The sequence below is a fragment of the Colius striatus genome, chromosome 27 (genome assembly GCF_028858725.1).
Source record: "Colius striatus isolate bColStr4 chromosome 27, bColStr4.1.hap1, whole genome shotgun sequence".
In the NCBI taxonomy this organism is placed as follows: domain Eukaryota; kingdom Metazoa; phylum Chordata; class Aves; order Coliiformes; family Coliidae; genus Colius; species Colius striatus.
The window spans coordinates 2,273,972-2,299,071 of NC_084785.1; the positions used below are offsets into that span (position 1 = coordinate 2,273,972).

Sequence of the window (25,100 nt, forward strand, 5' to 3'; positions counted from 1 at the left end):
GAGGGTCGGGGGGAACAGAGAACGCGGTACAAAAGCAGCTCAGTAGTCATCTGCGACATCCCACACGTGTAAAACGGGAGCGGTTTCCTCCCCCCCCCCCCCCCCCCCCCAAGTAGAAAACCCCCTCATTTTAACTATGAAAAGGCACCATTTGCAGCACAGTTTTAGTTTCACACACACCGGTAGGAGTCAGCACATCCCTCTCTCGTGGGTGATGGCAGCCTGGGGCTGAGGAGGTCCCCAGGACACCCCCCTCTCCCCTCCCCAATGCTGACAGACAGCCCAGACCCAGGAGAATACAAAGAGGAAGGGGTTAAACTTGGGAGATTCCCCCCAAAGCCCTGTCTGGTGGCATTTAGGTGATGTTTTACCTATTCTAATAGTGTTATAAAGCTTAGTCTAAGGTTATGGGAAACCACAGAAGTTCAAGTATTTTATTACTGCAGAGGCCAACACTCTATATATCTGTAGATGCATATACACAGAAGTGGGGGGTTGGCAAAATTAAGGGGGGGGTTTACAGGTTGAGTTTGCACTCAGTGGCCAGCACAAAGTGGAAAAGCCAAGCACTGCTCAAGTCCTTGCTTTCAGCAAATTGGCTCCTATTTGTGACCACCAGCACTCAGCCTCCACCCACAGCACACAGCCCTGCCCTGGGTGTGCAACACACCTCCAAACCATCACCCCAAAACGCTAAAAAGCTCCTTTCCAGCCAAGAGTTTCCAGCTCTAGTTGAGCCAGGCAGGCTGAGGGAGCTGGGAGCATCCTGACTGACAGCAGGAAGGGTGGAGGGGAGGTGGAGAGGCTGCCTGAGCCAACACACTCCTGTTCCCAGTGCTCTGAGCAGCTCAGGAGCTGTTTGGCTGCTTAGTGCCCTGCAGGGATTGCTCCTGGTCTCCAGCCTCACATTAAAACCTAAGAGAGCCTCATTTTTTTCAACCCAGCCTGTGGCCACATCCTTTTTGTACCTTTCTTTCCCCTGCCCATTGCTGGCTGTTAGTGGGAATTAGTAGAGATTCTCATTTAGCAACTCACAATGACTTAAAACCATTAGCCCCAGTGCTCAGGGAGCACAGCTCAGGGTCAGTCAGCATGGAAGGGAGAAGGTAAAGGTATTGTTACACATCAAGAAACACACACACATGCAGTAACATGTTCACAAGGGGTTTGTCTCCCTCTGAATAAGCCCACTCCTCACTTCCCTTGTGCCATTCACCCGGGAATGGTTCATTCCTCCACGCAAAGGGAGTGTAACTGGCCAGATTTCCTTGTTTGGGAGAACACTGTGGGGGTTGCTCCAGTTCTTCACCTTTAGAAAGATGCCAACACACCAAAGCATCTCCTTCTTCACGGGGATACCAACAGCAGCTCCCACTTGCTGTACTGGAAGGGTTCTTGGAGCAGGCAGCTCCAGTCCCAGCTGGGGTCCTACAAAGCCACAAAACTCAGACAGCTCTAAGGGGCAGGTGGGATGTTTGCAGCTCCTGTAGCTTTGGCAGAGGTATTTCAGTTTGAGGTTTTACATTCCTCGTCTCAGGACGCCGTTTGCCTCGGCCCAGAGGGAAGGAGGGAGGGAGGAGGGAAGGTGTTCCTGCATGGCCACGGGCCACTCCATGCAAGAGGGGAACTGCAATTTCAGCTCTCAGTGAACACATCAGCTCACCTGAAGGCCTCAAAGAAGCCAAAAGCTATTTGGGAGGCAAAGGCGCTGGTCGAGAAGGGAAATACTGTCCCTGAGGTAAAGGCCCGAGCGGGGCTGGAGCAGCGCCCTGAGCTGCGCCCTTCTGCTGCGGAGGCGGCGGCCTGCGAGGGGACACACAAGCCACGTTGTCACACCAGGCACACACAGCCCTCTCCCTCTGCCTCTGCCCTGCCACCAGCCCTGTGGCCACTGCACAGGCTGCCCAGGCTCAGCCCCTCCCCGATGGCCCAACACACCGTGGTCAGACTCTGCCTCCCGCCGCCCCAAAGCCTCAGGGAACCAGCCCTCCCAGAGCAGTTTCACGGAGCCCAGGAGCTTCCCCAGCAACACAAACCATTTCCCAGCAGCCCTCCCCAGGCCTCGCAGCCCCTGGACACACTTTGATGGCACCACAGCTCCGAATCACAATGAACAGGCCAAAGGAAAGGCCGAGGGAAAGGTCGGTTCCAAGCGGATGAGCAAGGATCCTGCTCCCAGCAGGTAAAGCTCATGAAGCAGCAGTGACAGCTTTCTGAGCAGTGTCCTTTCCAACAGCTTGGTTTTTGAGGGGTATTTCCCACACCTGCATGCAGAGCTCAGGGAAACCCTCCCCCCAGAAAGTGGTTCAGCAAACGCAGCCGTGGCAGCGCGTCAGACGGACGCTGTGGGTAACGGCACTCGAGTTCCACGGTGGGAAATGAAGGCAGAGGCCTCTCTCAATGGGAAGTCAGCCCTGCTTGCATGCAATGTGTGATGGAACACCCTGAATGCTACAGACATGAAGGCAAGGACAGTCCCTGACACATGCAACAATTGCACCAACCTTGTGGGCAGCTTCTGCGGCTGCGGCGCCTGGTACTGCGGGGCTGGGTAGTAGGAGGGGTGGTAGGGCTGCTGAGGATGCTGGTGAACTGGGTAAGATGGAACAGGAAAGGTATTTGGTTCCATATGCTGCAAAGAGAACACAATGAGAACCTGCACAGCTTGCACTCAGGGAAGTCAAAGGGTGGTTTGGTCAGAGACTGCTTGCAGAGACCTGGAGATCTGAGACAGGCACCTTCCTCCTGAGAAACTCAGCACAAAGAAGCACCAGCAGGAGGAAAAGTGCTGTGTTTGGGGGGAAAAACCCAGCAAAGTCGATGGGGACAAGTGTTTGATTTGCTCTGAGGGTGCTGGGCTGCAGAGGAGCAGGGGCCAGGCAGCCAGCGAGGATCACTCCTCCCCTCAGGTGGAGCCGCGGCCTCCAGGGTAAGGGAAAGGGCAAAAAAGCTCCAACGGTGGGAAACTGAGGAGTTTCCTCACCCACCCCAGGAAATGATTCTCCTCTTTGGCAGCAGAAAAGCCCAGTTTGCAGAGAAGAGAAAAATAAAGTAACTTGGAAGCTTTTATCCAGGTGAAAACCATCCCAAAGTGCCTTTGTCTGTTGGTTGAGAGCAAAAGCCAGCAAACGAGGTAACGCAGAGGGGATCATTCCTACCCTTGGGGCACAAGGCATGCCGTGGGAGAAGCCTCTGTGGGGGTAGGCCCTTGGCTCAGCCTCAGCTCTGGGAGGTGGTGGCTGACGTGACCTGGAATCCAAATGAACACAGACTGAGCACAGGGTGACGTTACTCACAGCCCTCAGCCCGGCTGTGTGGCTCTGCCCTTGCCACAGGGCCACGCAGGCTCTGAGCCCAGCACTGCCAGGTGATTTATACTCAGCACACAGCAGCTACCAGGAGGATGCTGTTTGCCACATGAAGCTTTTCCTGTTTAGGATGGTGACAGCTTCATTTTGCCACTTGACACCAAAGACATGGCCCAAACCCCGGTGCCAATGCACCACATTGGGCACAATGGCAGAAACAAAGTGCTCTCCTCCCTCAGTCTGGGATGGATTTGGCTGTTCTGTCACTGCTCAGGCATCACCTGATGCAGGGGCCTTTCCCTGCCATCCTGGGACTCAGATCTGTCCTGGGCAAACAGTTGCCTGTGGACTGCCTCAAAGGGCAGGGAGAGGGTGAAGAGGACACTGTACTTACGAGTGGCAGCGTGACATCCATCTCCTACAGCCTCTCTTCAGCCTGTCTCTTTTTGCAAATGCCAGAGCAGCAGCCACAAGGAGTGGGAGGACCAGGAAAAAAAACACCAGCAGCCCATCTCTGAGTGAGGTGTCTGCCAGGGACAGCAGGAGGGAGAAGGAAAAGAGGAGACAGCGTCAGCACCACTTGGTAGGATTGTTCCTGCAACTACATCCCAGATTTCACAGAAGCAACCCCACAGAATCCTGCAAGGCTGCAAGATAAATGCCCAAATATCTGGTCTGCTGATTATCTCCTCAGAGGGCAGAACTGTGCAAGCCACGAGACCCCAGCCTGCACCAGCCTATTGATTCACTGGCTCCATGCCTCATTTTTCCTCCTGAGGATCTTATGAGCTCAACTGAGAGGAAAACAGAGCTTCTGCCCTTTGCTCTGATCCTAAATCTTCCCTTTCTCCTGCCCCTGTTTGCTGCACAGACAGGACTCAGGTTCTTAATGACTGTTACATTTTTTATGGGCCTTTTCCTTTGGTCCCCCTGTCTGTCCATGCTCCAACAGGCTTCTCCAGAATCATTTGCAAGCAAAAGCTGAAGAACCAACCACCAGCACTTCCAGGCACCACCACTGAGCTGTTTTCACAGCACCCAGCCCAGCACCACCCTCAGCAGGACCAGCCCCCAGCCCTGGTGCTGCTTTAGCACTACTTGCCATTGTAAGGGGGGCCACTGTCCACGCTTCCCCCGTAGCCCTTCGTGTCACAGTAAGGAGGGGCCCAGCCTTCTTTACAGTGACAGTTCCTGTTGTTATTGCACACCTGTATTTAAACAGCCCAAACACCACAGTCAGACTTCATAACTCCAGTTCCCACACATCTGAAAGCAGTGTGCAGTGCACTACCCCCTGCTCTGTGCCTTCCACGTCACTCAGCCTGGAGGACTTTAGCCACGAAGTCCCACCTCAATTCTACACAGTTCTTGGCCAGGCCTCTCAGGATCTCACATGACTGAGCACAGTGCTGTTCAGGATGAGCTTCCAAAGATCAGCTGCTGTCCCAGCAGCTCTGGGCCCTTGTTTTGGTTGAGATGCAGAGTTTCAGATTACATGAGTAACACTGGAGTTAGGAATTCTTGCCTGGCAAAAGAACATCAGCTGAAGAGCTTGTGTCAGAGATGGCTTTGATGCTGTTATAGGCTCTCTTGCCCAGACACATTTTACAGAGGGTTTGACCAACAAACCAGAGAAATTAAGTCACCATCCACCATTTGAAAACCTGTTCAACTCACAGAACTTTGATCTGATGGCTGTTAAAGGCCTTTTTCTCATTAACAGGACCAAAAAAGCAGCTTTTCATGGCAAAATTCACCCTTAAGAAGCCTACAGAATGTTTTCACTGTACTGGACATCAGGATCACTTTATTCCACCCTAGTTACAGCCTTAAACAGAGAAGGGCAAAAGACTCCCCAGGTGCAACAAACAGCCCCTCGGTGCACTGACACCGTTGGTGAAGCAGTTCCAGTGTGCCTGGTTCAAACTGGGACTTCAGTGAAACAAACCCATGTACATGCCTCTAAACACCCAGTGTTCTGGTGACAGATGGCAGAGGATCTCACATTGAGATACTGATACTGGCAGTGGTCACAAACCTGTTAGTGGAAGGGGACTCTCAGGGGCAGCAGAAGCTCTTGCTCTACTCACCCCGTGTCCGTGGCATTTCCTCTCCACGTCACAGTCGTAGTTGAGGACAGAGGCACTCACACACTGGAAGTGTCTGCAGATCTAGGGGAATGGAGAGATGCACATGATGAAGCAGCAAGATGACATTACTGACCTAGCCCTTCCCCCCTCTCCAACAGCACAGGGCTCTGCAGCTACTCTGTGCTCACTGACCACAAAGCAAGCCTGGACTCTCGTGTGATAAGCCCCAATTTGTCTGTTCTACACAAAGGCTTCTCTGGATGGGGTCTGAGCTGTCATTGGAAGCCTTTTGTCTCTAGGCTGAATGTAAAGGGAATGGCAATTAAACTGTGCAAAGTAAGGAGCCAGGGAATGCACATTCCTCTGCTCCCAGGCTTTGCAGTTTAGCTGGATCTTAATTGAAAGTTGTCTTAGAGGCATTTGTGTCCCTGGCTCTTCCTGCTCACTGCCACAGCAAAGATTCTGGCTCTCAAACAACTTCTTTGGCTTGCTCTAGCAATGAAAAGCTCGTTACATTTGTGTGTGTGTGTGTGCCCTGCAGTGTGGGGAACCAATCTCCCTGAGATCTACATTAACTGCAGGCACCAAACAAATCCAACCCCAATCAACATTCACAAAACAATGCAGCTGGACATTTTCCTCACATGAACCTCCCAGAAATCACCTTTTAATTGTTGAATTACCTTCCCAGTATCACATTTGGTGCCTTCATTCACCATTCCTGGGTCTGGGACGTCGGAGCCCAGCTGGAAATCTACACCCCAGCACGTGGTGCCTCCAATGGGAGTCTGGATAATAGCAGGCTTAATTCCAAACACTGGCAGAGCTTTCACATTCTCACACTGCAGCTTCCCACACATGGCATTCCTACAACACCAACAGATGAATGCTGTAGTGACACTTGAAACTCTTCTGAGGAAGAGACTAGCACACATTTGATAGGATCTCTTCTTTCTACTGGGAGGCACCACTGGAAAATAAAGCTGAGGCAACCCAGCAAACAAAACTGAGCTGGGTCTCATTTCAGTGCTGCAAGAGTGTGGATTCACCCCTCCTTTCTGTAAGCTGGTGGGAACTTTATATTAGAGGAAATATGATGAGTTGCTACTTGTTTTTCTCTGTGTGAACACCTTAGGGTAAGGACAACCAAGGATGGGAGATCTGCCTGGCACACAGATCCCTGAGGCCATGGGACACTGCACAGGGGGGACTGTGGCACAAAAGCTTCCAACACAGCTACAGAATAATTGCCTGAAGATTCAAAGTCATTTCAACTGTTATGTGCAAGAGTTAAAGCCAGACAACCCAAGCCAAAAGCCAACAACACTTAAAACTGCTAAAGAGTGCAGGCTTTAAGTACCAAGAACAGCTTCAGAACTGAGGATCACACACATCTCTTTTCTGTGTGGTTTCAGAATGATGCATGTCAACAGGTTAGCTTATGGGATCCTGTGTGTGCCCCCAGAGCACCTGCTGAACACCCCAAACTAGTACTGCAGCATCCCCAAAAGGATTCTCAGTGATACACTGAGGAACGTTGATGCACTGGGCTCAACTCACCAGCTGGAACACTTCTTGTAGTCATGGCCATGGAAACCACAGTTGCCAAATCTGTCACCCTTGGAGTTCACTTCAGCAAAACAAATGTTGGGGGCTGCTTTGGCTTCTGCAAACAACAGTCCATCCCCAGACAGAGGAAACCAAGTTAGATAGGGACAGAAACATCTCAGCTCATCACCAGAGCAATGATCCTCCTGTACTCAGTATTTCTCCTGCAGCAGAGAGCTTAAGAACTCAATCAAAACATCAAAGTTCAGAGAGAGGGTGAAAAATAGCCACTGAACACTGACTGAGTTACACCATTTGATATTCCTTCCTTATGGCTTTATGCACTGGACACCCAATGTCACGGGGCTGTCAGTGCATGAAAATGACCACTTGGTAAAAAAGTCCACCAGAGTGAAGCTGTGACTATAAACCTGGTGTATCCTTTCAGCTGCAGCTAGGGAAGCTGTAACACTGCTTTTCCTTACTTGAGCCAAAGATATCCTGACACTGGGCATCATAGTACTGGCAGACCCCGTTGTAGCAGTAGGCCTGCTGGTTGTGGCAGGGGTGGCCGTTCTGCACCGTGGCGTCGGGCTGGCAGAACTGCGACGTGCCGTTGCAATACTCCGGGAGGTCACACTCGTCGTTTCTCGCCCGACACTCAGTTCCCCCAGGAAGGAGCTAAAGAGAGAAGGGAGAGGGAAAATGTGTCTGAAAATAGAAAGCTTAGAGCACAGCTCAATGTTGATCTGAAGCTGGGGGTGCCCTGTGCCTGACCACCTGCAGTGGGGGTGCCCCGTGCCCTTGCCAACACTCTCCTTCCCCAGCCACTGCAGAATGCTTCCAAGGGACACCTGAGTCTCTCACCTGGCAGTTTTTACAGCAGTCACCATAAGCACATTCAGCCCCAGACTGCAGCCTGCAAGTCCCTGGCTCACAGCAAGGATCACTTTCACACTCCTGCAAGAGGGAAGTGCTGTCAGTGCCAAGCAGTCACGGTACCCCCCTCACACAGTCCCCTCTCCAGCAGCTGGCAGCATTAGTAAAACCCCACAAGCCACTAACCTTTGGTGACCCACAGTCACATTCCTCCCCAGCATCTACCAGCTTGTTCCCACAGTAGGGGACGCTGTAGGTTTCATCAGGCTTGGGAACGTTGAGCAGGCAGCTCCCACCTTTGTTGAGGGTGAGCTTCTCAAAGTCTTCTGCACTGCAGCTGCTGAAGTTCCTCGATCCTCTGCAAGGGAGGAACATGAGCTTGTCTTTGCACTAAGCCAACCCAGGAGCATTCCCTCAGTTTGCAGGGTGAGGGTAACATTTCCCCATGACCTGCAAGTGTGACATGACTTCTGAGAGTACTTTCAAGGTGAAAGCAACCTGTCACAGCCAAGTGCAAGAGTCAGGAGGGTTTGACCCTCAGGAAACATTTTGCCTTTGGCCTACCACGATGCTGGAACGTGTGTGAGGAGGAAAGGCTGTGAGACCTGGGGCTGTTCAGCCTGGGGAAGAGAAGGCTGAGGGGAGCCCTTATCAATGCTGATCACTCCCCAAAGGATTGACTCTGAGGGTTACTTACGATGCTCCAGAGCTCATAATACAACTGCTTGCTCCACAGTGACAGACACGTTCATCATCGTGGTTCATCCCCAGGTTATGTCCCAGCTCATGAGCCATAATGGATGCAAACATCTGTATACTGATTCTTCCAAACTTCACAGGAGCAAAGGAGAAGGAAATTAGTTAGATGGCTGATGTTGAGCAAGTCAGTGTTTGCTCCTGGGACACAAAGGCACTTCATGAACACGATTCCCAGACCAACTGTGCCTGCTTCCCACCCAAGTGCATGTCACCTGCTTAGCAATGAGCCCTTGGGTAAATGTATGTGGGGTGCTACCTACCAACCTCTGCTCTTGAGTGCTGCACACTGAGGGGAGGGGAAGCTGAGCAGAGGATGCAGAAAACTACAGGGAAGTTGTGATCCAGAAACAGCTGGGGGCCATATAAAAGGCCCCACTAAGCCCCTTCAGCTGCACTTCCATGAAGACCTCTGGAGTGCCAAACTCTGCTCTTGATCACATTCACAGTATCACTACAGATATCTCACCACATTAATGCCTCCAGCGTGGCTCTTGGAGCACACTGTCCCAACGTAGGCCATCCCAGCCGTGCCACCAAACCCCTTCTTCCTACAGTCATGGGGAGAAAAAGGGAAGGCTGTCACCTCAGTGTGCAGGCACAGGACACTGCCAGCAGCACAGCCCATCCACACAGCTTCTCAGTGCATCCCCTCTGCCTGCAGGGCACAAGATACTGCTTTTGCAGTTTCCCATCACTAACAAAGCCCTGCTGTTGATTGTGGATGTGAGTGGCCCAGCTCAGCAGCCAGGAATGAGAGAAGCTCCTGAAGAGCCCAAGGGAGGGAGCTGCAACTCACAGGACAAACTGGGCACTGTCGTGTCTGCGGCGCAGAACCAGGTTCTTCTCTCTCCACTGCACAAAGTTTGCCAGCACATCCCCAGCCCCTCCATCCGTGCTGATGATGTTTTCATACTTCCAGATCTCGAGTCCAACCAGCACAACACGGATGTTCAACATGATGTACATCTGGGGAGGGGAAAAACCAAGGAGAAACGCTTCTGAAGACCTTCAGATGACAACAAGTGCTCTGGTGTTCTGTATCTTACTGCAAGGATCTGCTGCTTCTGTTTGGGTTCAGAAGGGGGTTAAAGTAGACAATTCAGATCACCAGAATGCATTTTCCCTCTGATTCAGACTTCTATTGGCTACAGGACCAATGAGAAAAGCCAAAAGGGAGATAAAGAGTCTCAATCCTGACGAATGGCATCATCTGGCTGATGAGCTGCAGCAACTGCACCATTCTGTCCTGTCTCTCACTCTGTGTAGAGCAGGTTGGAGGAGTTCCCTAAACTGAGTCTCAAGTACAATGCCTGCAGATGAATTTAGAGGTGGAAAACCTTTCACAGACTCACCAAAGCCCACTGTCAAATCCTGCCATCCCTTTGCAGCTCCTGCTCCTCTGTCACTCCCTCAGCACAATGCTCAGGCACCTCTCTGAGTTCCACCAGTCATCAACACGATGGCTGAGGATCAGGGTTAGCTCCTAGCTTGATAACAAACTTACTTTCACTCTCACTGAAGTGGCAGCAGAACAGACTCTAAGGTGGGAGCTCACACAAGCAACCAGAGCTGCTGCACACAGCATCACCCCCACTGACACTCAGCACAGCTTCAACTTACACTGTCAAGGAAGTTTGCCAGTTGCACCATGTGTTCTCTTACTTCTGTTTCACTCTTCCCAAAATCTTCAAACTGCAAGACACAGAAATGTAATCATTAAGGGAAGAGATAAAGAGTTTGAAAAAGGAATGAAACACTTGAATGCTGGTAACATGACAAACATTTCTGCCTGGCTCCAGACCTCCTGCCAAGAGGATGCTGATCAAGTCAGCAGCATCTTCACTGCTACTGCTCAACAGATCAATACTCCAGAGAAAAGAGCAAAGGCATTTTTTGCCACATTTTCCTTGTGTTAGCAGATCCCCTGCTGACAGAAACTCTCCATGCCTGACAGTTTACTCTTCTCCTGCAGAGTTCTGCATAGAACATGTTCACTCAGTCTCAGGTTTGAATAATAATCTTGGTTTAAGTGTCTATCAACAATCCATCTGGGAGTGATGAAGACTAAAGGGCTTTCCAAGCCATCTCTGGGGAGGAGGAAGGGAAAGCCACACACAGCCCCTACCTTTTCTTTATCCACAACGATGAACAGCTCCACGTATCTTGTCTGATGGAGGACTGCTCTCTTTCTCTGCAGAAAACAAAAGTTATAGACAACTTCAATTCCATTCAGCTGTAAAGAGAACAGAAAGTCATGACATTGTCACAGTGGTGTGACAGACACACCCCAAGCACCTCGTGCCAAGAGGGAAATAAGCCAAACCCAAGGAGTGTAATCCAATGCAATGACAACTAAGTGTCCTACACTGATATTGAGCTGCACAAAGCTTTCAAAAGCAAGGGACCTCTTTTACTTTTCTCATGGGTTTCTTTGGAAGGCAGCATGCACTTCTATAAAGGAGCAGAGAAGACACCAGCAGCAAACACCAACAGCCCTGCTTTTACTGCAATCATGTTCCTCTAGAGCAAACCCCGAAACAAATGGGACCTTCACACCAAACTGTTACTCTGATGGTGAGGAGAGTGGAATAAGCTCCACAAGATTCTCCTGGCTCCTGATGCAATGCTTAGCTAATGAGCCTCTCCAGTGAGGGTAGTGTTCCTGCCCTCAAAAGCCCCAAGAAGCTCTGCCTGTGAATAATCTGACTGGGCTCCAACACTGGGCTCACTGCCGTGTGCAGCAGCAGAAGGAAACTGCACCTGCTTTGTTGAAGCAACTGAGCTTTTGAGCAGTGCAGAAAGCTCTCAGAATCAGAAACCTTTAGGTATGTGTTGAGCCCCAGGAAATCTGATAAGCTGCTTTCATATTCTTAGCCCAACACTCACAAAACCCTTTACAGGAGACTGGAGAAAGCAGAGCAGCACTTACTCGCAGCAGCTGAGTCATGCTGGGATGGTGACTTTCCTCTCCATCTTCCCCCTCATGGTCTGCTCCAGTGGTTACTCCACACATTGTGGGCTCTTTCTTCACATTATCCAATCGATATAAAATGTGTTTAGAGCCAGGAGAGGAATCCATGGGCTCAATCCCATAGGTGATGTTCCCTATTGTCACCAAACCCCTAAAACACAGCAGCACAGGAGAAATTCTCACATCAACCACAGAGAACAGTTACTCAGACAAAGGAACAGTTATTCTTTGACAACTAAAGGCATGTCTATATCTCAGCTAAAACAGCATGCTTCATTTCAAGCCTGAACCAGCCTGTCATGGGATAGGGCCTTCCCAAATGCAGTAAATTAGACCCTCGTGGAAGAGTCTGCAATGCCCCAGAAATTAAATCACAAGCTTCAAGCAGAAGTGCTTCAGTTCAAACACACTGTTGCCACTCTGGCGTCTGTCATGGCACTGCAAAAACAACCCAATAAGTCCCAAAGCATTTGGAAATCAGACCAAAGGAGAAGAGAAATACAATGAATGCTCAAGTGCCCAAGCTTTAGGGCCAATGGTGTATGATCTGCAGACTGCTGTTCAACATTCCATCCTTGCACTGTCAGTTCTTTGCAGGGAGCATCTCTGCACATCAGGAAATAAGCCACAATGTCAAAGAGCAACTTACTGCAAGCTGCATTAATCAACTTAATGAATGGCATTGCAAATACCTGTTAACTAGGTGGATAAAAGATACCAGTGACAGACTGCACAAAGGCACAGGCTATCACAGCTTGGCCCCAGACAAGGAATCCCTGCCAGGCTGAACAGTAGTTAAAAACAGAGCAAAGGTCTGGTTTCAGGTTCAGTGAGCTGTGAGACTCACGTGACAACAGGGACACAGAAGAGTGTTGTGCTACCTGAGCCCCGAGCAAGTGCTGACGGCCACCACAGAATCCAGGGTCCCCTCCACGTACCCCTGATAGTGGCAGTGATCCTGCACAGGAAAACAAGGGTGTGTTAACACAGATTCTCTGGTGACATAAGGGCTACATCTGCCACTGACCAGCAGTAGTTGGGATTTGAGGATATAAGATGCTTTACGTTCAATTTCCTACATGCCTTTCATCTGCAGCCTGTAACAGCTCTGCCACAGCAGAACAGCACTGCACACAGTGCACACAGCCCCAGCATGGCAGGGCTTGGAAGGCACCTCCAGAGATCATTTAGTCCAACCCCTTGTTAAAGCAGCTTCACCTAACATCTAAAACTGTCCTCCCCTGCCTTAGTGCCACAAGGACTTACACACATGGAGCTAATCCAGCTGGACCCTCATGTCCCTCTCCTGTAAAGCCCATGATTTTCACACCTGGGGCCAGCAGTTCATTACAGATTTCCTCCTAAAATCCCACTCAGTCATTGTACCTGAAGCCAGGCTCAGAGGTGGTGCTGCCAACACGTTACAGACACCAGGCAAGCAGGGCTCAGCAGCACTGTCTAGCAACTGGATTTCTTAACTTGACCGTGAGCCATCCTGCTCTTAAGTTCAGTCCTCCACCCTGCCTCAAATATTTCGAGGCCAGCCCCTCCCTACAGATTTGGGCCAAAGCACCATTTGGTCTTCTAGAAAACAGTGCAGCAGAATGTTTGTCTTGTACATAACCTCTCCCCAGCGAGGGGAGAGCCAACAGCTCCTGCTCTCACCAACAGGTGCTGCACTGCCAGAGCTTTCTGGTTGCACAGTACGTCCCTCATCAGCCCTGAGCAGACACAATCCTCCTCTTTTGTCTTCTTTGTGTGTATATGTAACTATTTTGGAAACTAGACAAGGAGGTGGTGTGTGGCAAACACACTGCATTTACTCTAGCAAGTGCATTTGTGAATGTGATCACAGCTTGTGGCGCCCCTTGTTTCCGTAACAAAGGCACAAAGCACTGAAGGCACCGTGCTCACCCTTCAGGCCCATGCTCATCCTTCAGGCCCACTGTGACTTCCATGGTCTGCTGCAGAAAAAAAAGCCTTTTTCCTCTCAGTCAATCCCATTTAACAAGGAAGTAAATACTCAATTGACTCAGGTGCTCTGTTTTCCAAAGGAACACTGATGATAGGGAAGAAGAGTGAAACCAGTAGAAACACTCTGATGCTTTTCACATTGTACAAGCTGCTTTTAACTCTCACTCTCCTGAGGCAATCACATTTTCAAAGGCAAACTATCATGCAGCCTGCTCATGCAGAAGAGAAAAAGGGAAGGCTGCAACTGCTTCTTTAGTTGGAACAAGTCCAGTGCTAGGCAGGTCACATCCTTCTCACATCCTCCTGACTGATCTCATCCCTTCGTGTAATTCCCAAGCTTCTGGACTAACAGCCTGTGTGCCCTCCAAATTCTTACAGTCACTAACAGCCAGCCTTGCACACTGAAAAGAGGGGCCAGCAGCTGACTGACCATTCTGACTTGTGGATCAATCTGGAAGATTACTGTATGTAAAAGTAAAAGCTATCTGTTCACTCACTAGACAACCCCAGTTCTGCTCCAAGTGCTCCAGTCCCTCAGAGCAGCTTTTACTTAGACAGCAAACACCTCCACATGAGAAAATACAGATCTTCTACAGACTCCAGGATGGATACTCATCCAGAAATCAAGCTTCTTTCCAGCAGAGTGCAGGGACAGGATGAGAAGGTGGCTCAGTGAAAGACACAACCATCATTTTATAACCCCACTCCTTTATCCTGCAGATGCTCAGTGTTCAAGTCACCTTCAGGGAGGATATAAAATACCAAAGCAATCCTACCTGGACATCTGGATATTCAGATTGCAACTTCCCCTCTTTGTTATAGGTATAAACTGTGAAATCTTTGGGCAGCAGATCTCTGTAGGGAAAGGGGAGAAGGAACACAGAGAATTGAGTGAAATAGTTATGACAATACAAAAAGGCAGCAAGCTGTTCCTGATCAAAAGTGTCACAGAGGCTTTAAGCTGCCATTAAATGAGGAAATATTCAAAAGGGACAAAAAACCTCCAATGAAATTAACACAAGAAATGGTGCATTTCCACAGCAAAATCCCAGATACCAGAATGGCAGAACCATTAATGAGACCAAATCACCCACCCCAGGGAAGGAAAACAAGCATCAGGCCCCATTAAACTGTGCTCAAAGCTTGCATTCCTACAGAATTAAATGTATGAATGTGTTCTATGTTGTCCTGGTTTAGCCAGGAGCAGCTTTTGGCTTGGTAACAGGGGGAGCGGGTTGCAGTGAAGACCCTCCCCCGGCTCCTAGGTTCAGACCCACCTCCGGCCCGGCTGGGCCAATCTGGCGCCTCTGCGATCACTATTTAGGGGACGGGAATTTGAAATGCGAGTCGGGAGGTGGAGAGTGATACAAGATGGAGGCCACCACGCGGACCCTTCAGCCAGAGAAGGAGGAAGGAACGAGAAGCAGTAGACCGGAGACCCCTCTGCAAGCCGTGGCGAGAATACAAGCTGTGCCCCTGAAACCTATGGAGATTCGTGGCAAGACTGAGAGCCACCAACAGCTCCGTGTGGGTGAGCCCGGACGGGCGAGGGACTGTGTGGGGAGACGGCCATGGCCCAGGCCGTGTTGGAGAGCCTGCGCGCCGCAGAGCAGCCCCACGCGAGAGGCAGAGAGGAGCTGCAGCCTTTGGAATAAGTGGGCATCGGAGCAGCCCGTGCAAGTCTGCCATGCTTGTGAGTTACCCCACGGACTTGCAGGGAGGACTGGTGTGGAGTTCACCCGTCCTGAGGAGGGACAAACGGCAGAAGCTCTCGGAAACCGACTGACTGAACCCCCCACTGCCTGCCCCCCCCGAACCGTTCAGGGGGGGGCAAGGTAAAAACACCGGGATCAGGGCTCTGAACCCGGGAAGAGGGGAGGGGTGGCAAGAAGGTGTTCTTAAAAAGGCTGGTTGGACTCTCCATTGATGTATTACTCTGGGTTGTTTCATTTTGGTTATGTTTTGGTTGATTTTGCATTAAATTATTTTCTGTTTTCTTCCCCAAAACCGAGTGGCCTGGTCTGTTTTGTCCTGAACCTTAAGCGGCAATTAAGCCCTCCCTGCCCTCGAGCAATCCTCAGCCTCTTCGGTACTCGAGGCTAATCGTGGCCTTTGTTCCCTGATGGGCCTAAACCACGACATATGTATATAAATCACAGCTCTCCCCCTGCTGCATCTGACTTTGCTTCCCCAGCCTGGGGAGGAAGTTCACTGAGAAAGTCTCCCACGACTAAGGCTGCTGACCCGTGGCAGTAAATCCCCTGCATGTGGCAGAGTTGAATTCCCACGTTTCTGAGGGTCAGGGGCTTGGCAAGTGGCAGCTGCAGATCCCCAGGGCCTTGTATATTTAAGGAGTCCTGTCTCTTTTGGCCATGATGAGAGCAGTTTGAAGAAGCAATGCCATGACAAATGGTAACTTGCTGCTGCAAGAAGGCCTCTCAAAATTAAACTCAAGACAGACATCTGTATTGCCTGTGAGTCTGTATGAAGGCCTTGGATATCAAGGCAGTTTCCTCATTTATTAGCATCCTGGTGCTACTGAGACAGGAAAAAACCCTCCTGAAGCAATGAAACCCCAGAAAAAAGGGAAAATATTTACTTGGAATATAGTTCAGTTTGTTTATTTTCAGATGTGAATGGAGACAGTCACTTTGTGGAGTCCCCAGATCCCCTCTGAGAACACCACTGCTTCCTCCACTGCCAGGGGATCACCAGGGGCTGCAGGAGCCCAGCAGGACCACTGGCTGCCAGCCAGCACTGTGGGACTCCATCCACTTGTGCTGTCATCCTCCCTGGATTTCACATGTAACTTCACTTCTCAGAAGGAACCTCAAACAACTGAAGCCCACATGCTACCTGCCAGCTCATTATTTGGACACAACAGCTGGAAGTTAATAATCCAAAGGAATTCATCACTCACTTGTTCTTTTCTAGGTGAATCCTGTGTTCTTTTCCCTCTATCTCGATGGCATATGACACCTTGTCCTGTGTAGAAAAGAAAGAAGTTGTATTTTACACATGTTAAGGAATAAAACGTTACTTAAAGCAACAAAAGTGTGGCAGAAAGCAGCCCCTGCAAGATCCATTACTGCTACAACTGTAGCACTGAGGGAGACACTGCCACTCTCCTCGGGACCAGGCTGCACCCCTGTGTCTGAAATAGACAAGAGGATTCGCTGGAGATGCAGCTGATACCAACAACATTTACAGCAGCTGCTAGAGGGTTGCAGAACTCTGAGCTGCCTCTGCCACCACCCTCCGTGCAGGTGCCCCAGTGCTGGCCAGGGGAGCAGGTAACTCCTTCTGCTCCCAGGCTGGGCAACCAGGAGCTGTCAGGATTTGCTCTGCTTCCCTGCTGTGGCAGGGCTGACCCAGGCTGTGCAGGGCCTCCTCAGGTCAGAGTTTGAGCATCTCCCAGGACAATGATTCCACCACCTCTTCTGAAACTCCCTTCAGGCAGTTTTTACACCCGGATCAAACATCCAGCGTCAAGCTGGAGATACTTCCCGTGGCACTTTGGCAAGGAAGGATGTTTGTTTGCTGCTAGATGAGCCTGCAAGTGCTTTGTGAGAATTTCAGCCAGTTTTGGGAGGCTGGCACTCGGGCCATGGAAGTGAAGGTGTTTTTAAGAGTGCCCATACCTGTACCGAGGAGACGTTGGAGGCCTCTCGCCGCTCTCTTCCCAACCTCTGTGGGATTACAACTTCATAGGAAGACAACAGAGAAACCTGCTGGAAACCTGGAAAGCAGAACAGAAGCACTGGCTAAAGCAACAAAGCAACCAGAAGGTGGCACGTGGAAGAAAGTGGTACTTCAGGGAAAGCCCCTTCAGCGGGAAGGAGCCAGCCTGGGATTCCAGTTTAGGTCTCCAGCTCACAGAGCCTGGAACTGGGCTGCCCAGTTTGGGGCTGTGGCACTGCACTGGGCAGATCCCTCTGCCACAGCTTTAGTGCACACTTGCAAGCTCTGCTTTTAATATGGCACCAAGCTGCCAAAGCAGCACAGACATTTAGAGAGCTGTAACCCCAAAGGCCCTGATGAGAGCACAGTGCACACCTCAGAGCAGAGCACGCTTGGATTGCCTCACAAAAGGCCAGAGAAAGCAACACCTGAGGAGCAGACACCAAATGTCCCAGGTTTCCAATTGCAAGCTTTGCATTCCAGTTGCCATCTTACAAGTGTCTACCTTGTACACCACCTTTCATCAGTAAGCAGAGCACTTAAAGCAGGTCAGCACAGAGGGAGCTTGCTCAAGGACAGAAAGAAAGACAGAACTACAGCAGCTCCACCATGCAGCCTCTGTAGCTCAGCTCCCAGGGGCTCCAGCAGCTCCTGTGGGGCCTGGCAGCACGAGGCCAGCCTGGCCTCACGCCCTCGCCCTGCACATCACGGCCAGACTTCCGACACACGGCCAGGGACACTCATCATGCTCTTGGAGAGCTCTGAAGGGCCTCAGAAAAACAATGAGGTGAAACAAAGGCATGCAACAAAGCAGCTTTTGGAGATCACTGTAGAAATGATTTGCATATGCAGCATCAGACAGATCCTCTGGACCCAACAAAAGCCTCCAGTCCAAGTTTCCTTTATAAGGCAACGTCAGTTCTTGCCCACAACCCTCTGTAATGACTGTGTAAACAACAATAAATTGCACATGTAAGTACTTGTCCCGTCAAGGGCTGGTGTCTGCCTGAGCCTGGCTCAGGAGCTGCTCCCCTAGGAAGCAGGAGGCTGGTTGCCTGGAGTTGCAGGCAGGATTAAGAGCAGCAGTTTCACTAGCTCATGGCAATGGAATCGGTGAGCTCATCAGAGGAGCCTCAACCTCCCAACCCAAAGGTAGGGGGAAGGGAATGGTTATTCTCCTCCTGCCCGTTTGTCTCCAGAAATAACTGACACGTCTAGAGGGTGGTGAGGGGGTGTTTAGGTTCTGAGATCCTCTAAAAACTCCCAGAGTGGGACCCAAAACACTGCACTCATTGAAAAAGCAGCCACTTGGACAAACCTCACGCTGCCAACTCCAAGTGCAGCTGCAAGAGCCCCACAAAGGCAGCACGTGCCCAAAGCCTCGGCAGGGGGCCTGTCCCAGCTTTGGGACCCAGGCAAGAGGCCCTGGGCAGGCTCTAAATGCCTAAGGGTTTCCCCCAAAGCCTCCCAGAGCCAACACTGCCAAGCTCCTGCTCCTCCCATCCCCAGCACGAGCTGACACAACCTCTACAGTGCCACCAGCACCTCGGGTCAGTGTTTGGTCCCAGTTAGTGACTGCCCAGGTGAAAGGAACGTCCACTTCTGTACTTTTTCCACCCCACAGATGCCCACAGAGCAAACAAAAGCACTTGGATTGCTTTCAACTTCTCTCCTGTTACAGCACACATGTTCAGCACCTATTCATGGTACAGTATGTGTCACACAAGCAGAGGCAGAGCCACCTTGTTTCTGGAGCAGTAACACAGTCCACGTGCTGCAGCTGAAGCTTCACTAACTACAGCGACTGTTGGAATGAAAAGGCACTCAAACAGCAGAGAGAAACGTCCTGAAAATAGCCCTTACATTCACAGGCTACAGCAAGTACAGTGTCAAGACCTCTTTGGCCTGAAAGCAGGGGAGGGAAGGGCTGCTTCCTTCCCTGAGAGGAACCACCAAAAGTACAGAGTCAGGCAAATCACTTCTCTGCATTTCTAACCACACGTTTGGCTGGTGCCCAGGCCCCAGCTACGGCACGTGGCTGCCCTGCACTTGTCACTTCCACACTGCCCATCCAGGAGTGCCTTGATTAGTGGGGAATGTGACACTTGGGCAGTTTGGGAGACCCTCTTAGGACACAGGCTACAGAAACAACGGGGCACAGCTAATCCTTAGCAGCATGCCTCCCCAAAAGCAGCTTGGAAGCAGAAGACAAAGGAGTGAATCATCAAACGGAGCTCACAAAGCTGGGAGGGATTTCTGGGAAGAGTGCAACTCCGAGAGGCTGCCCCTGAAAAAGTACTGTCAGCTCTCTGAGCACCCAGAGAAAAGAAACCCCAATTGCATCCAGTGTATTTATGTTGTCTCATCACTGACTGCCTTTAATTACCAGCCATCAGAGGCACTTAGGAAGACGTGAATCATCTTCCCCTCCCCGCCTCAGCCCCACAGCAGGAGCCTTGTGCACATCCACGGCGTGCAGGAGCTTGAAAATCCAAACTGCTTACAGATGCCCTTCCAGAATGACATGTAACCACCAACAGCTTCTTCAGTGTGTGTCTTGAAATAGTTACACAACAGGAAAAGCATTTTTAGGTACAGCCGACCTTCCCACTCAGATGACAGCTGGAGGAACATTCCTCCTTTGCACGCTGGAAAGACAAAGCCCTGTCACTTGCAGTAAGTAAATATTTCCCATGTCTGCTTAGAAAGATTGAGAGATTTAAACCACCAGGCTACCAAACCTGCTGCTGAGAGCAGGCACACTTCCCAGGAAAGCAGCAGTTTCAGTTCCTCTCGTGCCTCACAGAGGGCTCCATCTCCAAAGCACCCAGGAACATCTGCCCATCCCTCTTCATGGCTTCTCTGTGTCCTTTGCTCTAAATGTGCAGACCAAGCGGGTCTCCTTGTGTCACAGGGTCTTTGTAGGGGTAGGAAAAGATGAGCAGCTATGACAGCAAGGGGAGCAAACTCATCTACTTGATTTATTTGCACCTGGAATATTTGTTTAACATTGATGCCAGCAAGGACAGTCAAAGCCATTTCCTCTTGGTATTCTACCAGAGGGGTTGGATGTGATGAGGACACTGAGCTCTTCTATAGCAGTATTTCCTAGAAACTTCTTACCTCCCTCCTGCTGAAATCTTGACCCAAGGCACAAGTGTTTCCTGTCTAGACTCTTCCTGGTCCTTCTGCCCTTCCTAAAGCCACCATAATTTGTCTGGGACACAACAGCTAACTCTCATTGCACCATGGCTTCTGTGCTCTGGTGCTGTCACAACATCCTCTCCGCTTTGGAACCTTCTCAACAAGAAGGAACAGCAAAACCACACTATCCTCTGGTGCAAGATGATGGATATCACCAGAACACCCTTCCTCCTGGGTCGACGGCCCTGGAATCTCTGCCCTTCCACCCACAACAGCCTCGTCCATGGGGAGCAGCTCCTCAGACAACAAGCCCACTTGCTTCCTCCACGTCTCACCAGCTGTGCAGATATCAGCTCCCTTCACACAGCAGAGGTTCGTGGGAACACTTCTCTGTCTTTAAGTCTGGCCACCAAAGGAAACCCTACAATGCAAACTCTGTCACAGTTGAGCAAATAAACTTCATTTCAGCTTGAGAAACGAGATGGATCAAGAGATGCAAAAGCTACACAGTCATGTTTCAACCTTCCTTTTCCTGAAAGCAAAGCACTGCAAGAAGCAACAGCAGCTACACTGGTATTTCTTCTCTCTTGTTACTCTTCCCATGGAGGAAATGGCCACAAAACCCCCTCTTTACCCTGCTCAATGATTGTCCCATGTTTCTGGAAAGACGGCTGAGGCAGTGCTGTGCATTTCAGGAGCTGAACAATGGAACTGTCTTGACCAAACACTGCATCTGCCCAGAAATTCAAAGCACAAAACACTTCAAAAACTCCTTTTGAGAAGCAGAGTATGGCTAAGAACATGCTGATTGCAGAGGCCCAGCAGCACAGCCACAGTCCCTGCCCCCAGCGATGCAACGTCATTTCATTCTGGATTTACACAGCCAAGGGTTGAGGCCTCCTCTGGACACAAATAGAGGAACAGCTACATTACACAGATCCCTCCAGGGAACACAGCACTAACATCATGCTAATTGAGGACTGTTTAATTAGTAGCTTCCGGTGATACCCCAAATCCTGCCTCATATCCCTGTTTACTGGGGAGTGTCCAAAGCACGTGCATTCCAACCCAGAGGTTGCAAGTTCCTGGCTAAACTGAAGCAGGTGAGTTGTTTCTTCCCTTCTCCTTCTCTCTTGGAGCTGAGACATAGGAGGTCTGTTCACTTTCAGCACAGATTTGGCATTATTAGGCAGGACAAAGACTTCAGAAGGCAAAGAGAAACACTGCCATCCGCTATCCCTAACACCACAGCCTGTGTTTCCTCTCACAGGTAGGAACTAAAATCCTCCTCCTCAGAAGGCTGGCCAGAACAAGCATCCAATACATGCTGGATATGTGTCATGTGAGCCTTCACTGGCACAGCAGTTTCCAGCACACCGTGTTGCCTCTACCAGCAGCCACCTTTCCCAGCCCAGCACACAGCTCATAGCCAGCAGTAACACCACGCCAAGTGGGAGGCACGAGAGACATCCACAGCACAGCATCCTTCAGGGAGAAATACCCAGCACAAGAGCTGTTTCTCAGAGTGAAACATCAACACTAGTTTTAGGAAAGATTGCTCAGAGAGGAAGCCCTGCCTCTGAAACGATGCATTAACAATAAACACAAGTTTAAGACAGTGCTTGCATCCCTTCAGGAGGGGGAAAGCAATGACAGAGGCATTTCTGCTTGTCCTGTATCCATAAGATCAGAATCAGCACCATAAGAGCCTGTAAACAGAAGAGCTTCAATTCATCAACAGCCCCTAAAGCCACCACAGCCTCCACTCATTAAAACCTCATGAGGGGAGCACGCTGTGTGCTCGCTGCCCTTGGTGACAGCACAGTGCTGTGCTCCAGCCCCTGCCCCAGGCACAGCCTCCATCCTCCTCAGAGTAGAAGCACAAGCCCCAGCTCCACCATGGCCACAGACACCCAAACAGAGAAGGGAAAAGACATGGAGCCCTGCACAGAAATGGTGTGGGTGTCCTGTCACCTGCACACAGAAACACAACATCCTCTGGGCAGGGACATTCCTCGGTCGCTCCCAGGATCTGCTCACACCAACATCTCTGGGGGGAACCTGCAAACAAGCTGCCCACCCCACCCCACCGTGTTTTATGTTCTCAGCTTGCCACCTGCTTAGCAAGAGCCTGGAGGAGCATGTGGAGAGCAGCGAGCCTGGCACATGCAGCTGGAGAGCAACACACAGCATCCCCTGGCTGCCTCTGAGCTCTGTCAGGTGAAGGGGCCGCAGCAGCCTCCCCGCGTTTGGGGATAAGACAAAGGCCCCGCTGTGCCCTCGGCAGCATCACTCATCCCGTGCCAGGCTCAGGAGGAGCATTTTGACAGAGGGTGCTGGGCAGGGCCCGAGCTGTGTCACCCTCCTCTGGCACAGCCCTTCCGACGCCTGCGACCCCCCACGGGCGGCCAGGCCTGTCCGCACGCAGCCCTCTGAGCACCGGGGGGCGGGCGGGACCCCAGCGCTCCGCCAAAGGGGAAGGGCAGGGGTCTCCCATCCCACCTGCCAGCCCCGAGGAGGGGACAGGGGCTGCCGACACCCCTCCGCTGGCCCCAGGGTCGGGCCGGGCCCCGGCAGCCACGAGGAGGGGGCCGAGTCTCGCCGAGGGGACGGGGAAGGGCCCGGCCGCGGAAGGGGAGGGGGGCTGGAGGCCGCCTGTCAGAGCGGCCGGAGGGAGGGAGGGAGGGGGAGAGGGGCCGGCCCAGGCCGCGGCCCCGGCGCACTCACCCGCGCGGCCCGCTTGGCCGGGCACGGCCAGCAGCAGGAGGCAGAGGCAAGCGCGAACCGGCCGGGCCCAGGCCATGGCGTTCCGCGTCCGCATCGCCCGTCCCGGGCTGGGGCGCTGGGTCCGGCCGGCGGCCCGCGGCCTTATGGAGCCGGGCCGGGGCCTGCGCCGCGCCGCCCCGGGGCGGAGCCGCTCCGCCCGCCGCCAGCACCGCGGACAAGGGGCGGCCGCGGCCATCCACGGGGCAGGGCCCGAGCGGCCCCGCGGGACCGGGCTGGGGCAGGAGCACGGGAGAGCGGCCCCGCCGGGGCAAACCCAGCGTTAACATCCCCGAGGGCTTTTTAGAGGGGGAAAATAACCGATCCCCGAGGAAAACGCCGAGGGCTGGTGTCTAGAGCACACACACACCATGGCGGTTCTGGCTTTTCCTTCCGAACAGCCGCGTTTATAAGTTTGGAGGGCACGGGAACACGCCTCGGGGTTATCGCTCTGCTGCGGATGAGCGAGAGACACCGCTCCGGGATGAAGCAGCATCACGGGCTCAGGGCAGCAGCTGCGCGGCTCTGACCGGCCACCCGCTACCGCCCTCCACGGCAAGAGGAGGAAAAACAACGGGCTACACATCGCTCACGTTACCCCACGGGTGATGGAGAAGCACCCTGCAGCGGGGTTAAATACCGGGGGCAGATGGGCCTCGTTCTCCCTCCAAGCCCGAGCCTGCTGGCTCCCACACACCACGTGCGTGGTGTTTTATCCATAAAACACCATAATCTGCCCTAAATAAGGCACAGTGAGGATTTTGGATGCAGCCAGGACTTCACTATGTCATCAGCAACAGTCCAGCAGGCTCAGGAAGCACACTCATGAACAGCACATCAGTGACTGCTGCCTCACAGGCACCTCCACATCCTGGCAGTGGCTCTTTCCCAAATGCATTCTTCTCAAATGACACTTTTTGCCTGGCTTCCAGCTGGAGCTAACGACTGCCCTCTACCTGTCCCAAAGCATGCTTGGCACTTCCAACCTAACGACCTCAAGATGCTGGTGGGGGGATTAAATGAGGTAGGAGAAAACTGATGGAAGCAGGCAGCAGCTTGTCCAGATGTAGCAGGTTGATGGGAGGATCATAGTCTCCAAACCTCTCTCTACCTTTATAAAGCAGAGTGCACTGTTCCCTTCAACAAATCACCAATTCTCATCCAGAAAGCACCCAGAGGCACATCTCTACAGCTCTATGAGCACAACAGAAAAGGGTCAAGATGAAGCAAGGTGGGGATGTCCCAGTGCCAATTGTTTGGGGCAGTTAGGATACAAAAAATCTGCTCCTTGCCTGTTCAAGCAGGATAAGTTCCTCCTCTGGGCAAGGGAGATGGTTTAGACAACTCTTGACTTCCTTTTCCTGTTTTCTCAAGGCACCGAGTTTCATTTATTTTCACACTACTTCCAGGGAGCTCAAGAGAGCAGAGACAGTCTCACCCCTGTCTCTAAGCACTTGGCTGTGCAGCTCCCTCTGGACTGTGACCTGCTGCTGCCCTGGTTGGTATTTCCTTGCTACCACCTCACACAGCATCCCCAGCCCATTAGGACATGACATCTTTTCCCTCAGCAGTTAAGGTGGTCAAGCCTGAAACATCAGGCTCTAACTCAGGACTTTCATTTACCCCCACAGAATGGTGTAACACCCGAGTAAAACACACACTCAGTGTAATCTTTCCTCTGCCTTCCTTAGTGCTGCAAACAAAATCTGCTGCCACTCAGTCCATATGTTATGGCATAGTTAAGATATTTCTAAAGCCACTTGGAAGGTTCTTAATCATTAAAGAAGAGCTTAATGAACCAGCTGGCCATCACATCCAACTGACAAATCAATTCCTGCTGCAGGTCAACACTAGTGGTGACACTGCCCAGCTCTCCAGTCCAAGCACTGCTGTTAACACCAGTGCACACACCAAAGGCCCTTTGAGAAGGGGGCACAACCCCACACCAGGCACACAGGGGCTGTTGGGCTGATACTCTGGGCA

General features: G+C 51.6%; 1 protein-coding gene across 3 annotated transcripts; it reads right to left on the bottom strand.

The window, feature by feature from the left end:
• Positions 1 to 112: 112 nt before the first annotated feature.
• ADAM9 (ADAM metallopeptidase domain 9) lies at positions 113 to 23,236 on the bottom strand. Of its 3 annotated transcripts, XM_062015796.1 has the most exons (23): positions 23,082 to 23,236; positions 17,171 to 17,268; positions 16,450 to 16,514; positions 14,306 to 14,384; positions 12,437 to 12,513; positions 11,514 to 11,706; positions 10,710 to 10,775; positions 10,205 to 10,276; positions 9,381 to 9,550; positions 9,051 to 9,132; positions 8,523 to 8,656; positions 8,012 to 8,183; positions 7,814 to 7,906; positions 7,432 to 7,627; positions 6,959 to 7,064; positions 6,082 to 6,265; positions 5,399 to 5,479; positions 4,411 to 4,516; positions 3,703 to 3,835; positions 3,159 to 3,249; positions 2,505 to 2,632; positions 1,664 to 1,803; positions 1,341 to 1,428 (listed from the first exon to the last, which is right to left on the bottom strand). In XM_062015796.1, exons 1-22 carry the CDS (start codon positions 23,173 to 23,175, stop codon positions 1,689 to 1,691), a joined length of 2,535 nt encoding a protein of 844 aa, XP_061871780.1. In that variant the 5' UTR covers positions 23,176 to 23,236; the 3' UTR covers positions 1,341 to 1,428; positions 1,664 to 1,688. The 3 variants fall into 3 exon arrangements, with proteins under 3 accessions (XP_061871778.1, XP_061871780.1, XP_061871779.1); XM_062015794.1 differs by lacking the exon at positions 1,664 to 1,803 and having other exon boundaries at positions 113 to 1,428; XM_062015795.1 differs by having other exon boundaries at positions 1,345 to 1,803.
• Between the last annotated feature and the right edge of the window lie 1,864 nt (positions 23,237 to 25,100).

Coding starts and splice junctions, on each gene's coding strand:
- ADAM9 (XM_062015794.1), bottom strand. CDS start 23,175: ATGCGGACGCGGAACGCCATGGCCTGGGCCCGGCCGGTTCGCGCTTGC. Junction 12,514..14,305: donor CTGAATATCCAGATGTCCAG/GTAGGATTGCTT, acceptor TTTCCTGTGCAG/GATCACTGCCACTATCAGGG. Junction 9,133..9,380: donor GACAGTGCCCAGTTTGTCCT/GTGAGTTGCAGC, acceptor CCATGACTGTAG/GAAGAAGGGGTTTGGTGGCA.